General features: G+C 34.7%; 1 protein-coding gene across 3 annotated transcripts in view; it reads right to left on the reverse strand.

Annotated features, from left to right (window-relative positions):
- Positions 1-17,250, reverse strand: part of SPOCK3 (SPARC (osteonectin), cwcv and kazal like domains proteoglycan 3) — a 577,080-nt gene that overhangs the window by 142,000 nt on the left and 417,830 nt on the right. For all 3 annotated transcript variants that reach the window (XM_043972767.1, XM_043972769.1, XM_043972770.1), the window contains one exon: positions 6,777-6,891. In XM_043972767.1, the coding sequence (XP_043828702.1) occupies positions 6,777-6,891 (115 nt within the window). The remainder of the gene's footprint in view (positions 1-6,776; positions 6,892-17,250) is intronic.

Consider the following 17,250-nt stretch of genomic DNA (forward strand, 5'->3'; position numbering starts at 1 on the left):
AGTTTTAATTTATTTTTTCAAGACCCTATACAAATGAATCCTACTCAGTAGTTATCCTACTTATCCCTTAAACACATTATGATTGTTTTCTTAACTTTGTAAGTCTTTTTTCTCTCCTGCCTAAATCTTACTTTCATTTAAAGTTCATCTTGAGTTCAAGCTTCTTCAAAAATACTACTAATCATTATAGCCTCCACTGGATCATCCCCTTCTTGAGTGCTCATACAATTTACTGTCATTACCATGATTTTTCACACTTGGATAAATTTAAATAATCTTTTTTTCCCAAAAAAATTCATATATGTTCTGTTTTGTAATATTTTCATATGTCCAAGTCTAATTTATAAGAAAAGAAACTCATTTATGATTGAATTGATAAATACACATGCATACTGAGAAGTATCATAGCATCATGAATAGAGAGCCAGCCTTAGAATCAGTTAAGATTTGGGTTCAATTTCCATTTCTGATACATACTGACTGAATGAACCTAGACAAGTCATATAACCTCTGTGGTGGTCCCAGACAACTAAGAGTCATTGCCATCATCATCATCAAGCATTTATAAAGAATTTTATAGGGGCAGCTGGGTGGTGCGGTGGATAGAGCACTGGCCCTGGAGTCAGGAGTACCTGTGTTTAAATTCGGCCTCAGACACTTAACACTTACTAGCTGTGTGACCCTGGGCAAGTCACTTAACCCCAATTGCCTCACTAAAAAAAAAAAAAAACAAAAACAAACCAAGAATTTTATATTTATATAGAAAGTTTGCACAGTGCTTTATAAATATTAATTCATCTTAACCTCACAATAACTCTGTGAGGTAGTTGATCCTCATTTTACATCAAAGGAAATTGAGGCAGGAAGAAGTTAAATCTTATTGCCCAGGATCACACAATTAGTAAGTGTTAGAAGCTGGATTAGGATACAGATCATTCTGACTGTGTTACCTGGCTGCCTCAGAGGAGGTGCTCATTTGGGATCATAGTAGAAATTTCCTCACTTGAAGCTCTCTAATACCAATAAAAGAAAATAAATCAAGAAATATTTTAAGGTTTCACAAAGTGAAAGTACAATAAAGTCTCATCCATCCACTTATCAAGCAACTTTGAGCAGCTGATCCAAGAACTTAGAAAGATGTGGAAAAAAGACCTCTGGATTTCTAAAACAAGTGTCTTGAAATCTATGAAGTAATCCTCACATGTTTAACTAATAAGAAATCCCTTCAGAGTCTCACTGATAGAGAAAAGTTTAACTAGCTTTATTGCTTAATTCCCAGGCCCAAAGAAAATCAGAAAGGAGTGGTGGAACCTGCTAAAGACAGGCTACAACAAGGATTCCTAGTGAGGGAAGATATTTTTAAAACGTAATGATCAATATACAACATAGTACTATACATACATAGTACATTATAGTTGTACACTATACAACACAGTAATTAAATATATGTAGTACTCTGGGATACAGAGGATCAAGTAGCGCTTTAAAATCAATAAAGAAAGAAAGTAGCCTTTATTGAGCACTATGTGCTAGGTACTACTCTAAGTGTTTTATACATATTATTTGATCCTTACGATACCCTGGAGAGAGAACTACTATTATGATACCTATTTTACAGTTGAGGAAACTAAGGCATACAGAAATTAAGTGAGTTGTCCAAGATCATACAGTTATTGTCTGAGGCCAGATTTGGACTCAAGTCTTCCTGACTCCAGGCCCAGAGCTCTATCCCTTGTGCCCAGGAAGAGGGCACAGCTGCCTCAATCTGCCTCTAGATACCTCCTATACCTCCCAAAGCTATTGCTCTATATACCATATGATACATAATATAGTAATCATCCAGAAAAGGATAAATTATGCTTCATGCACTCTGTTTAATAGGATGGGGAAATCTATAATACAGTTTAGGAATTTTTTATTTAAAAATGGTAAAATGCAAGGTTTTAATTCTTGTTTTATTTAAAACAGTTACTTAAATGGAACATCACATCCTCTGACAATGATGGATAGATACATTTGTCATTATCATACCAAAAACCTAGGGAAATTTTCTAGAGAAGTGAATGTGGTAATAATGTTATAGTAGTGTACCTCCTTTTAAAGAAGTTATTCAACCCTCCATGACTACTAAATAGAGTGAAACCATCAATGACAATGCCCTTTAAAACTCAACTTTCCAACCTTTTTTAAGCACTCAGCATAAAAAATCATTGATTCCAAAATCCCATAATAGAAAAGGGAATGATGATTAAGAGCTCAGGGACCACATGCTGTCAGAAATAAATTCATCAATTAATGTGTTTCCTTTTTTCTATTGAAATTGTGCCATAAGTAAGACAGAACAGCATTTGACTTAGCTGGAGTGGATGTTGCTCAAGTGTGAATAGCTGTATAGAAGGGAGAACAGAAACAAGGAACTTCTTGATAGACCAGCACAAGTTTTTAATGTTTTGAAAAACACATCTTACTTAAGGAAACTCTTAGGTGCAAGGAGAGCTAGGCAGAAAGAAGCTATTCCTTTGTTACATTTCCATTCATGGAAGTATACATATTATTTCATATATAACTATTATTTTTTAACATTCCTTTTTTTTGGGGGGGGAAGGAAGGGGATGAGGATTAAGTGACTTGTCCAGGGTCACACAACTAGTAAGTGTCAAATGTCTGAGGCCAGATAAGAACTCAGGTCCTCCTGAATCCAGGGCCAGTGCTTTATCCACTGTGCCACCTAGCTGCCTCACATATGAAACTTTAAATTCATTGGGCCTTATATTTTTGTTCTGCCTACAAGTTATATAAATGAAAATAAACTAAAATTATTTCATAACAGGTAAACACATATTTAATAAGTAAAACTCCTTAGAGACATACAAAATATTCCACTGAATTACAATAAAAATAATACAAGTTTACTTTTCTTAGTATTATCAGACTGAAAGCCTTTAAATAACCCAACAATCATGGCATTTGATGGATTTGGGGTTGGGGTACTGGTTGTTATTTTAGGCCTCATAAAGGTTGGAATAATTTGATAAATAAGTATCTTGTATTCTGGTACAAGGAAATGGAAATTGTATTAAAATATTCATTAATAATAATTCTTCAAATATTCTTAATGGTTTCCATACAAAGGAAAGACATTATTTAATTGGACACTCAGGCTTCCTAGCACTCTCCAACTAAATTACTTTTATTTTGCTCTGCATAAACACAGATGACAAAGATCCACTTGCTATTATGCTTTTTAATCAAATCATGAAATAGTAAAATTAGTTTTGGTGGGGCAATTATTTTTCTCCAACACATAACCAGCATTATGCATACATTCAGACATATTCAATTGGTTATTATTTTTCCTCTTCTTGAATTATAATTCTGAGTGTTTGTTATATGCAGAGATATGTTACATCAGAAAGATACATTAGGAAGATTTCCTGTTTTGAGGTGTACATATATACATCACTGGGACAATGATATTTGGCCAATATTTGAAGAAGTTCAAGGGTAAAAGTATGGGCTTATTGGTAAAAAGAATCAGCCTATGATTCCAAGTGAACATTTGGACTGACAAATTGACAATATGATTTTTGCTGAGTTCTCTAAGACTCAAAGAAATACAAATCAACTGGTTTCATTCCCATACTTGAAAAGTTATCAGAATCTGTAGGAAAAGTTAGGATAACTAATGAGTAAGTCTAACTCTTTTACTTCTTCTATGAAGTCTGCAAGAAAATATAAGCCTCTCTTCCTATTCTGAATTCTTAGAGCACTTTGCATCTCTTTCTACGGAATCATAGTCTGTGTACATATTCTTGTGCATTTAACTTATCTAAACCACTGGACTGTTTTATTTATGCATATATCTCCTTCAATAATCAGCATAGATCTTTTCACCTAGTAGGTATTTATTAAGTATTTTCTTCATTGGATTGGAGATAAGGAATAGACATTACTGCTTTACACTATGAAGATTGCAAATGATGTGAAAACTTTGGGTTAACAAAAGTGAGACAACTTTCAGGAGCCAACCAACACTCTTTAGTTCCTACTTTGAATCACAATGAAAAATTGATCTCATGACTGTATGAATCCTAGTAGACATAACTCCTTACAAGTTAGTTCACTGCTGTTTGAAAGTTGTCACAATGACAGAAATTTAATTTATTATACATCACTACCCAATGCATCACATGAATTATTACTTCAATGTTAGTATTCTATAAAACTAGCATAAAGTGATCGCCTGGGGCAATAACATTTTGATATAATTTCCAGAGCAAAATTTGCATGTTGAAGGCTATATTAATATGAAAACCTACTTTTGTATTGGTTTTGCTTATTTTTAAAAGACCTGTCATTCTTTGGAGAAAACTTGTATCATACTCAAAAAACTGATCAAAGGACTTAAACCAAATGAAGTTCAACTTAGTTTTCTTGTGGAAAATAATAAGAATTAGCAATACATAGGAAGGAAGGATTTATGTCATAACAGATTGAAAGGGGAACAAGACTTTAATCTAACAAAGATAATGACATGGAAGTGTTTTTCTTATTCTACTCAATTATTTTCAATATGGTATAGTTACATGTCAATTATATATAGCATGCAAAATTCAATACTTTTTATTGGAAGAATAAAGTTTCTCAGTGTAAAAAAAGGAAATAAATATGAGGATGAATAAGATTTTGAAAAATGAATAAAAAGGAAATAATGTCTTAAACAGTACATACACACATGTGTTGTTTATACAAAATTGTAGCAAACTGTCCTCCAATGAAATGCTATCCCGGTGTTTCTGTATTCATGGAGGTGGCCCTGCCTTCTTAAAAATTATCCCACCAGAGCACAGGCTCTATCAACGTAGAAAACTTTAAGTACAATCCCAGTGACAGACAATGTCTTCTGTTGGAAGACCAACTCTGCTAATAGAGGGTAGTTGAACACCAAAAGGTAGGGTACTAGGTAGGGAATTCTTTGCCTATGGCATCCCATGATGCAAAAATTAAGGAAAAGTCCTCAGTACCATGAGTTCACTTTTTTTTTCCTATTTAGATTTCATATCAAGGAAAGCAGGAACAGGAAGAAAAATGTATACATTTCTGTGTGTGTATATGTACACACATATAGACATACACACACAGAGAGAAACAAAACCAAATACACTTTCCCAAGTAGTAGTCAAATTAAAAAAAAAATAGTAAGACTGAACAAAGAGAGCTAAGAGGATAAGAACTAGGTAAACAGGAAACTGGGAGCACTAGAGAGTTTGGAATAGTGTGTTTAACACAAGTTATGTACTCAACCAGCTTTTTTCTCTACCATTCTTCAGTAGCCTTTACACCTTGTAAGATCCCAATTTCCCTATGACCTTCTCATTTTGGAAGATCACTCTGCCTCTGCAGACTCTATTTCTAATTTATCAGATCCTTTATGAAACTACATTTACATGAAGTGCCTACACCATGCAATTTCATGCTTTCATTCTAGGGCTCTGCTCCTGACGCCTTTCTCCATTAATTTTCTGCTTTGGTACCTTCACATTCTATCTCCCACCCCTCCACCCCACCCCCACCACACACACAACATCCTGCTTCTCTTCTTCCTGCTCTCTTCCTCCTTTAGAAAACAAGCCCTTTGAGGTTAGGAGCTGTCTTTCTTTTTATTTGTATTTGTATTCCCAGTGATTGAACCACATAGTAAGCACTTAATAAAAGATTGTTGACTTGACCTTTTCAATGGGAAGGTGGAGGGGAAAGAAAGAGGAAAATATTTTTAATTGAAAAAATAGAATTAAAAATTAATAGCAAGAAATTGTTGATAAAAGCAATTTCTCCATTATTTGCTGTCTGTATTACAAAGTAATCACCTAACAAATTTCATCACTACTATTCTCTCTTATCTCTTTCTCTTCAAAAAGAAACTACTGGTGTCAAGTATACAATGGCCTTGATCAAAAGAATAATCTAAATAAAATTTTCTTTTTTTACATAATAAGAAAAGAAGAAAACATGTAGTTATTTAGCTAATGACAAATTTTAATATAAACATCATTGGCAGCAATTCTCAATATAAGAACACAAAACAAGTCAGATTTAATAGAATTATTACAGAAATATATATACATGTATATGTATATATATATAATATTTCATTGCTTAAAATTTGATTATTCAAAATTTGTCGCAAAATAATACACTTTTGTGAGAATTAGAGTGCTACCAACCTGTTGAGAAAGATACTGCAGGAAAGCTCTGCTATCAAAAGAATGCATGTGACTTAGCTTCTTGGAAGTGACCTTTCTGGGGTTTCAAAGGTCAGATTGGCATCAGGAAGTTGTGTCTGCCGCCTGTTAGTCGTGTCAATGAGTGCTACCAACCAACTAGCCTGGAGCTGTGTGTGAGGATGGCACTGTGTCCTGTTTCACAGGAGGCTTCTGGTAGAAGCCTCAGAGGAGCGAGGTCCTTTTGGTTCTGAACTTGGGCTTGGCGGGAGTTTGGAGGCTGGCTCTTCTAGATAGCTAGATGAAGGCTATTTTATACCCCCCCTCCACTAACTTCTAATACACTTTCATAAATACTTAAAAGTCTAAATTCTAGCTAAACCTTCTAATTTAAGGCAACCACTCATTAGGTTTTAGATATTACAGCTAGAATTTTAGACCTTACAATTTATTGGAATTAGTTTGGAATAACGCATCACCATCTGTGATAAATAAGCTCATTTTCCATCTCGTATTATTTTCTTAAAGAAAAAACCAACATAAATCATTACTTACCTCTCTTATCATTTCTGACTACAGTTGAGGATTTATCTGAAGGGCAAGGGCAGCGTCTTTCACACTTGACTGAGATCTGTTTTCCTAAGACACACGCTTGATATTCCAGCTTGCACTGTAATAAGAGAGAAAATGATGACTTGTAAAGCAAACTGATTCAAGTCATGAATTTTCAGTAAAGCAGCTTTGGATCCTTATTCAACATCGTGTTAGGTAAACACCAATCTGAAAACCTGTCTATATCTCTAATATCTATAAAGAGAAAGCATAAATATTACTTATAAATGTTGTACTGATGCCACAAATGCAGGCAGGAATTGTGGCTTACCAACTGCCTGATAAGATCTAGATGCATCTCTGGGGAAGTCATACAGGCTCTGAAATCGTTCTTAAATTGACTGTTCTTAAATAGCCAAATGACAATTGTTTTTAAATTAAGTTTAATTATTCTTCATATTACATTGGTTCAATTCAGCCTTGCAATTAGAAAGGCTACTGATAAGGCTAGACATTGAATTTGTGCAGTCTTGTCACAAGTAGACACATTCAAATTCGTATTTTAGTTATTTGTGTACTTATACTATCTGCTCTACAAGTCTGTAAACTCTTTGATGGTCTGGATGAATTCTTATTCATCTTGGTGATGATGATGTTGCATAAAAATTAATCACGATAATAAAGTCATGAGCAGACCATGTATCACCCCCCCCCCCACCCTGCAACTTTCCACTTCTAACTGGTTCTCTTTTATATGTGTTATCTCTAATTGGAAAAAAAATCATCAGGAAAAGGGTGGTTTTGTTTCCTTGTTTTCATATCCTCAGTTCATAACAACATTAACAATATGCCTGTCACATAGTAAGTGCCTAATAACTGATTGTTCCATTAAATTTTTGAGTTTGAAATGGCATTCATCATTACATAGTCTAGTTCCCTCATCTTATGGGGGGCACAGAAACCCAGAGTGACTAAACAATGTGTTCACTGTGATGATAACAAGTTGTTCAGTGTCATCTATATAACAAGAAGCTTGGCTTCCTAACCCCCAAATCTGTGGTCTTTCCACTATAGTGTGACTGATACCTCATGCATAGCAGATGATGAAGAACACTGAATAAAAGAACGGATGAATAACTACTTGTGTAATCTATGCAATTAAAAATTACTAATGTTGCGTCACATAAATTAATGTGTGCCTGGGCTTCCAAATGCATGTGTGCAAACATGAGTATGTACAAACAGAATCACATATGCCATTTCGTAACATTTAGACAAATATTGTTCATAAAACTTAAAAGTTTTAAGAATTTAATTTAATTCTTATTAATATGGGCCTGAGGTAACACAGAAGTTTTCTCCATGAGAAGCTAAACTAACAAGTAAGGAGAATAAGTGGCACCTGGGACAGAGAAGTCAGGATCACCTCCCCTCATTTAAACCTTTCCCATTCCACTCCTCATTCAAGCTTTCCCAACCCCCAAAAGGAACTTTTCATTGTCAGAGGGTCACTGCATCTATCCTCTATAAAGGCTTTGGTCTTTCTTTTGTTCTGGAAGGAGAATGTTGCTAAGCCTTTTCCTTCCCTTGAGGGGAATCTTCAGTTTCCCTCTCAGTCACTTTCTCTAGTGCCCAAATAAAAGACCATTTAAAATTTTAATTGGACTGTGTGGGGTAGTGTAATTCTTTATAGAGGAATACAGAAGGACCCCTAGCACCCATTTCCCCGTGACACTGATTAATTGAAAATTAAAGGTTTTAAGAATTCCCATAATTTCTAGTTAAGGAGTTCTAATCCAGAAGGAATTGAAATGTGGTGAAGAGGAAAGAACAGTTTGTTTGAAGTCAGGAACACTTGCTTCTGTGTCTATGTTTTATTTCCTATTTGGGCAAGCTGTTTTACCTTTAAAATAAAAAAAATGCAGTCATTTGAAAAAGGTGGAATTTTGTTAAATGTTTTAGAATACCTTCATCTGTAAATGTCTCAAGAATCCCCCCAAAGAGCCAAATAATGTCATAGTATCTTTTGCATACATATCAGCTACTTAAGTGCCTATTGAAAAAAGACAATGTGGTCTAAAGAATGATGGAATCAGAAGAAACCTAGGTCAACTCTTGCCTCTCACTTTTAATGAGCTCTACAATCCAGAGTAAAGTACTTAACCTTTCTAAACCCTAGTTTCTCCAATTCTCAATGGAGATTGGGATACTTGGAATAGTACCTCTCAAGGTTGCTAAGAAAATCAAATGAACTAATTTTAACTTTATATATAAAGTGCTTTGTAAACCTTAAAGTGCTATATAAATGTCAGCTAGCATTCTGAGCACTGGGTTAGATGAAGTAATACACAAATCCATAGTTATTTGTCACAAAAGAGCATTTAAGATTGCCCAGAAGTTGATAATTTTTTATTCCTAGCTTGGCTCTTAATTTAATATAAATGTACCCAGATAGAAAATAATTCACCATAACAGAAAAGTACCAGTGGGTTCAATGTCTTGGGCAACCAAAATTCTGATGTCTGCATACTAATGTCTGTTTTCTATAAAAATCTAGATATTTTTTCACATTCTGTGTTGTTGAAAATATTATCCAAACAAAAAGTTAAGGTTTTTAAAATGTGTTTCTAAAATTTATAATATCTTCAATATTAATAATATACATTCCTTCCAAAATGAAGCTTCGGACCTACCATTAAAATGTTTTCTATCTTTAAATTGTTTACCTAGAATGGTAATGAGTTTGTTCTGTCTCACTTTTTTTTTTGTCTTTTTAGATACTTCCCATAAAACTCCCAAATCATTTCCCATTTTGGGGAGACACCTGATCAGGGTATAAGTGGGCAAACACTTGTAGCCATAGGCTCCCCCCCCATGCCATTGATTGGCCCATTTATGAACCACTTGGCCTCATTAGCATAGTATTCTGAGTAACTAAATGAGCCTCCTTATTCAAACTATACCCTCAATAGAGGTATTTTAGTGAGACAATTGGGGTTAAGTGACTTGCCCAGGGTCACACAGCTAGTAAGTGTTAAGTGTCTGAGGTCAGATTTGAACTCAGGTACTCCTGACTCCAGGGCCAGTGTTCTATCCACTTCGCCACCTACCTGCCCCGAGGAATAGTCTTAATTGCAGAAAATTATCAATTACAAAAATGCAAATTATTCATTTTTTGGATATCCAGATTTTTTTCTTTAAAAACCAGAGTGGAGTTAGGAAATCCAAAAGTTGATCCGAATCTCTTCTTTCCACTTGGATGTGTGGGGAAGCTTGTAATCAGGAAGGGGGATATAGAAGGCTTCACAGAAATGTTATAACTTAAAATGGGCTTCAGAGTACAGGTACGATCTCTGAGAGGAAGATAATACAATCTAGGACAAAGGAAATGGAGTAAGAGAAGGGGAATGTGTTACATAGATATGGTGTGATTCTGTACTGTTTCCTATTAGAGGATACGAGTTCAGATTTTGTAATTTGATGTTTACTATGTATTTGCTGGAAAGTAACTTAATCTCTTTGATCTTATGCTTCTTTACCTGTAAAATCAAAAGACTGACCTAGATTTCTTCTGAAGTGCCTTCAAACTCTGGACTTATGGTGAAATGATCCTAAGTTCATGGTATGTTCAGAAGATTGACAATATTCTAAGTTGACTAAAAAGAGCATTCATCGAAAGGAATAATATAAAATAAAGCTGGACAAGATAAGACGGTGGCAGTTTATAAAAGGCCATAGCATTGGGCAGCTAGGTGGTGCAGTGGATAAAGCACCGGCCCTGGAGTCAGGAGTACCCGAGTTCAAATCCAGACTCAGACACTTAACACTTACTAGCTGTGTGACCCTGGGCAAGTCACTTAACCCCAATTGCCTCACTAAAAAAAAAAAAAAAGCCGCAGCATTTTAATTTCACTTAGGAGACAAAAGAGATCTGCTAAAGATTATTGGACAGAGGAGCAACATGACTAGCTCTCTACATGAGGAAGATTATTGTAAAGAAAAAAAGAACTAGATTGGAAGGAGCAGTGAGTGAAGGCAGGAAGACTTTGGATTCTGTGGCAGTGAAGTAGAAATAAGGGCCTGTATTGTGATGCTAGCAATAGCTACAATGAGAGAATAGATAAGCAATATGATGTGTCATAGAAATAATGACAGTATGTGGAAACTGGATAGGAGAAGTTGGAGAAAAAGGGAAGTCAAAGATAACAGAGGGGTCTTAAATACAGGAGTAAGAGTGAATTGGTGGGGTAGCTAGATGGCACAGTAGATACAGCACCAGCTCTGGAGTCAGGAGGACCTGAGTTCAAATCCGACCTCAGACACTTGACACTTACTAGCTGTGTGACCCTGGGCAAGTCATTTAACCCCAATTGCCTCACCAAAAAAAAAAGTGTGAATCTGAGACAGTGTGGGGGAAAAGGGAGTAAGCAACAGAAAGAATCCTAGATTTAGAGTCAGGTAATCTAATAGTGAAACATGACCATGTTGCTTTTTACATGGCTGACTTTGGAAAGTCACTTCATCCCTCTCAGCATCAATTTCCTCTTCTGTAAATGGAAGTGGTTGATGATAGCAATGACACTGGTAGGCCAGTCTTCTAAAGGGATCAAAGAAAGAGTAAAATGATTCTTGTATATACAAATTTTTATACCACCTCTGCATGCAGCAGTTAGGTCACCCAATGGATAGAGTGCTGGCCCTGGAGTAAGGACCTGAGTTCAAATCCAATCTCAGACACTTACTAGCTGCCTGATCCTGGGCAAGTCACTGAACCCCAATTTCCTTAATCTGAGGCCATCTCCAGTCATAGTGATGTATACATTGCTACTGGACCCTGATGGTTCCAGAGGAAAAGAGTGAGGCTGTTGACTTTGCACAGCTCTTCCTCACTTAAATACAATTCACTGAAAGTCATAATGTCATCCAGGAAACTCTTTGAGAATGAAGGACAAACAACAACAACCAGCTTTTCTTGTATTGGTAAAGAATTGGAAATCAAGGTGGTGATAATCAAATGGGGCACGGCTGAACAAATAATTGTCTATGAGTACAATGGAATACTATTGTGCCAGAAAAATAATGGGAGAGACAGTTTCAGAGAATTCTGAGAAGAAATGAACTGATGAAGGGAGAAGTGTGTAGAATAAGGAAAATAACTTTTGTAACAACACTGTAAAAACAACTATGAAGAACTTACAAGCTCGTACTCCCTGAGAGAGATGAGATGAGCTCAGGATGCAGAATAACACATAGTTTTGGACATGGCCAATGTGGGAATTGGTTTTGTTTCACTATACAAAGCCTTTACAGGGGTTCTATTTTTCTTTTCTTTTTCCAAGGGAGGAAGAAAGATGGGGCAGGAAGAAAAGACTTTAGTCCTTACAAATACATTTTTTAAAAAAATTAAGTGTTTGAACTTGATGATTTCTGAGATCCTTTTAGGTCTAAACTTATAACCCTATGGAGACAGTGGTGGCACTGACAATAATAGTGGTGAGAGAAGACGGAGCAAGTTGGTGAGGTCAGATAAAAAGCTAATTTTCAAATATATTAAAATTAAAGTATTAGTAGAAATGAATTTTACTTTACCATTATTTGATTACTTAAGAAGAACATTCATGTCATAAATGCCAAAGACAAATTTAAGTGGTTTGTGCATTGTCTACTGTGAGTATTAAGACTGAATTGTTGGGGGCAGCTAGGTGGCTCAGTGGATAAAGCACTGGCTCTGGATTCAGGAGGACCTGAGTTCAAATCTGCCCTCAGGCACTTGACACTTACTAGCTGTGTGACCCTAGGCAAATCACTTAACCCTCATTGCCCCCCCCCCAAAAAAAATGTTCCAGTTGTCCTATATTAATGTAATGGAATAATATTGTGCTATAAGAAATAATGAGCAGGCAGATTTCAGAAAAACCTGGAAACACTTAAGTGGACTGATGCTGCAAGAAGTAAGCAGAACCCGGAGAACATTGTACACAGTAACAGCAACATTTTGTAATGATCAATAGTGATAGTCTTGGCTCTTCTCAGCAGAGCAAAGATACAATACAAGTCCAAAGAACTCATGATGGAAAATGTTCTCCACATCCAGAAAAAAGAATTGTAGATTCTGAATGCAGATTGAACCATACTGTTTCTACTTTTTGGTTGTTTTATTTATCTTTTTTTTTAGGTTTTCTCCTTGTGGTCTGATTCTTCTTTCACAACATGACTAATGCTGAAATATGTTTAAAGTGATTGTACATATATAACCTATATCACATTGCTTGCCGTCTTGGGAAGGGGGAGGGAAGGAAAGGAGGGAAAAATTTTGGAACAAAAAAATCTTATAAAAACAAATGTAGAAAACTATCTTTATGTGTAACTACAAAATAATAAAATAATTTTATGATGAAAATAATAATAAATTGTTCCTCTGAGATCTGAGTACATTACACAAACAATGCCCAAAATACAAGGTTACAGAAGCAAACGTAAAACAAAGGGCACCAACATTTTTAATTTGACAGCAATTAGGAAGCTTACAAAATTATCACAACTCTCAAAAAAAGTTTCTCTCTGAATGGCCAAATCTTGCGTCTACAAATGCATTAAAAGATAATTCTCCTCATGTAGTTAGGTTCCCAAATATAGTGGTGGCTCCTAAACAAGCTGAGTTAAAATAGAGCAAAATAAAGTAGATTACTTCTGCCTTTTGCATTCTATTGGGTTACACAGTTTCCTGAGTGACTCTGATTACTGGCTTGCAGAAATTCACAATTCCTCTCATCAGATTCATTTTTTAAAAAATCCTCTCCTATGAACAATTTAATTTTTGGTAAGCTGAAAATCATTTATATTAAATATTCTCAATAAGGGCCTTAAAATCATGGAATAATTTTAGAACTTTAAAAAATATTTCCTTTACTTATAATTTCTATAAAATGGATTTTTATGCTGTTTGAACATATGAGTACATAGAAATTCATTCTTACTTGCATTCTGTAATACTCTGGGAAATTCCAACTAAATACAATTCTAGTGACATTTATGTCACAAAGCCATCCTACATCAAAGGCTTATTAATTTCAAATTATTTTTTTTAATTGAAATAAATTGGGAAAAAAATTGGTTGATTATTTGAGGGGAAAATTGCTCATGCATAAGCACCACATTCTGTATAAGAAAAATGTGTTAGTAGTCTACAGATTTTTTTCTTAAAAAATAACGCATATATGTGTATATATAAATATCTATCAGTTCTAAGTAATGTTATGTCTTAGTCTTAATGTTACTTTAAAAAAAATAATTTAAAAGAACTCTTTTAGAAGGCAAATGCAGATCTTTCTAAACTTGAAATAGTGTGCTTTCTTTACAATTCAGTTCCACAATTTGTTCTGTGGGAATTACTTTGAAAATTAAGGGAAATTGACTTGCTGGTTCCAATCAGATTATGCACCAGTGAATAATCCAATTCAGTTTCAGCTGATACTTAGTAGTGTAGAATGCATCAAAACCCAAATTGGATTACACATATCTGTAGAGCATTATTTTAGGTAGCTGTTGTTTCATCAAAGGCCCTTTTGGAACATAAAATCTCTTGACTGCTCACTCAATAAACATTTGAAAGAAAGAGAGCAACACCCAGGAAAAAATAAAATAAATTTTATGTAACCATTGATTTGGTGGTCCTCACTTTGGATTGGAGAAGGAAGCCAAAATAAAAGTAAAGTTATTTAGCAATTCTCAGAGAAGGGCATTTTGAACATACCTAAGTTTCACCTCAGTGAACCTAGTCCAAAATGAAACAAAACAAAACAAAAAAAACCAACACCCAACACATTTATAATAAAAGTTGGGCATATAAAGATTATATTGAGAGTTAAATTGCATTTGTCTACACAATTAGAAAACTTTCATAAAAATCCTAAACTAAGTTTTCATGGTGATTTGGGGTTTGACATATAATTTCATTTACTTTATTGCTTTTCAATGAATTTAAGTATTTTACAATTTTTGGACCTGGTAGTACAAAAGTTTATGAAATATCTTTTTTATTAATAAGAGGCTGAAACTAATTCTGAATGTCTTAGAAGTCAGTAAGGTTTAAAACTGAACTGCTAAATAATCCAGTATTAACTTTAAAATGTGTGAACAAATGCATTTTCCTTAGATATGTTGTGTGCATGTTTAATGAAATTTAACATATTTTATGTGTGTATATAAATACATACTCACACAATGGCCATACCATAAAAAGTGAAAAAATAGATTATTTTGAACATTCAACATATAAGCATACCTAGAACCTATATAATCATGCTTTGCTTATTCAAAAGGGAAAACTATAAAAAACCTAAACAAACAAAAAAACAACTTTGAGATAATGCTTAAAATAGATTCTCAAAAATTATTAAAAGTAATAAGTGATCCTGTTAGTACTTTGGAGACTGACCTAGAAGTAACCAGTAAATATTATTTTGATTAAAAATGACAACTATGAAAGTTTTAAATAATTAAACACACAAAAGATAATTCAAATCAAAGAAAATAGCATGTACATTGACTATGGGTACATAAAAAGGGTATATATGTCATAAGATAATTCTTGTATCTTGGCTCTATTGTCAGTGACAATTTGTCACTTGATTCTGAGATCAGAGGACTGGGAAAGCTACTTCAAAAATGTCTAAGCTTGCCAAGCGTGTCTGGGCAAACACTAAACTGACAAGACAAAGCAAATTTGCCATCTATAGAGCATGCGTCCTGAGTACCTTACTATATGGCAGCGAAACATGGACTATGTACACTAGACAAGAGAAGAAGCTTAACAGCTTCCACATGCACTGCCTTTGGTGCATCCTTGGCATTTGGTCATGTGCACCACATGCAAGAGTGGCACATTCCTAAAGACCTACTCTATGGTGATCTAGCCTCAGGCCAAAGACGTGCTGGATGCCCCCAGCTTCGCCAGAGAGATGTATGCAAGTGAGACTTGAGGGCTCTGGGAATAGACACTGGCAGCTGGGAGGAGATGGCCAAGGATGGAGCCCGATGGAGTTCAGTACTCAGAAGCAGCTTGCCACAGCTGAGATGGGCCTCCAAGCTCTGGAGGAAGAAAAACTAATGAGATGCAGGAATAGACGGGCAACAAAGAGTGCAGTCTGTCCTCGTTGCGGCAGGAGCTGCAGCTCCCTTATCAGACTGCACAGCCACACTGTGGCCTGTGGCTGTTCAAGGCATTGATCCATGGTCTTCCAAGACTGGCAGAAGCCTACTACTACTATATGCAAAGGACTAACAATGACAATGGAAGTAAAAACAAGTGATAGCCAATTTGTTACAGATATTGCTATTACATGAAAGTATATTGTTTTTCATAAACATTTAGTATATTAATGTTGTTTTCTAATATTATAATTTTTTTTTATTTCAGGAAGATACACTTTATGAACAGGTCTACCTTTTTCTTCAAGAAGTATTTTTTTCTTTTTTCCCTTTGCCTATTCTCTTCTCCATCTCTACAACTCTTACCCATTTTCTTCAGTGATCTTTCTTGTGCACAATTAAAATAAACTAGTTACTGACATACTGATTAACATTTCCATGATGTCTTTTAGATTTGTATTTTTACAATGAAATTACCCTTTCAGTGAAAGAAATGGTATTTTATAATCTAAATACTTGTCCCTTTTGAGAATATTTCTACAAGACATATTTGCAAAATATTCCTAAGCTTTTATACATAACAGAACTAAGCCTACATCAAATGTTCCCCCAGAGTATAATCAAAGTAATGCAGTGGCTTCCTGTAATCAGGAGACCATCTGAACTCTATTTACCTGTACCTAGCTTCAGGAAAATATAAAATCTTTGGGAAAAAAATTTGCCTCAAGAAGTATTAGGATACATTAAAATTCTACTTTTTAATGCAATATAATTTTGAACCTACACCTGCTGATTGCATTACTAATTAATCAAGTTCAATTTACTTAATTATCACAAAGTTGAAATATTTATAAAGTTATACGTGAACTAAAATATCATATAAAGGGCATGCTCGTTAGTCTTTAATTATATAAAAAAAATGCAAATACCATACTGAAAGACATGGCTAATCCATCCTTGATTATCTAAATGTCTGAGTATTGAAAACATTTAAACTCAGTGTTAACGTGAAAATGAAGTGTGCAAGCTGACTTGTATCAGTCAGGGTTGTCATTGGTCATTTGGTCTAAATGTGTAACATTATGGCTGAAGTACCACTAGCACCAAATAAAAAAGTAATGGACTTAAATGAAAGCAAGGGAGATTCTAGTTGGTCATGAAAACTTTATTGTCAGATCAATAAAACCATGGAATAGTATGGGATAGAAAATAGTTTCTTTATTACTAAGTGTATTTTGTCTAGTAAAAGACGACCAAATCTCCTGAGTAGTTAAGTCTTCAGTTCATTTTAATTCAATATTCATTATGAGGTTATGGAATGGATAGA

Source organism: Dromiciops gliroides, chromosome 6 (assembly GCF_019393635.1).
Source record: "Dromiciops gliroides isolate mDroGli1 chromosome 6, mDroGli1.pri, whole genome shotgun sequence".
Lineage (NCBI taxonomy): Eukaryota > Metazoa > Chordata > Mammalia > Microbiotheria > Microbiotheriidae > Dromiciops > Dromiciops gliroides.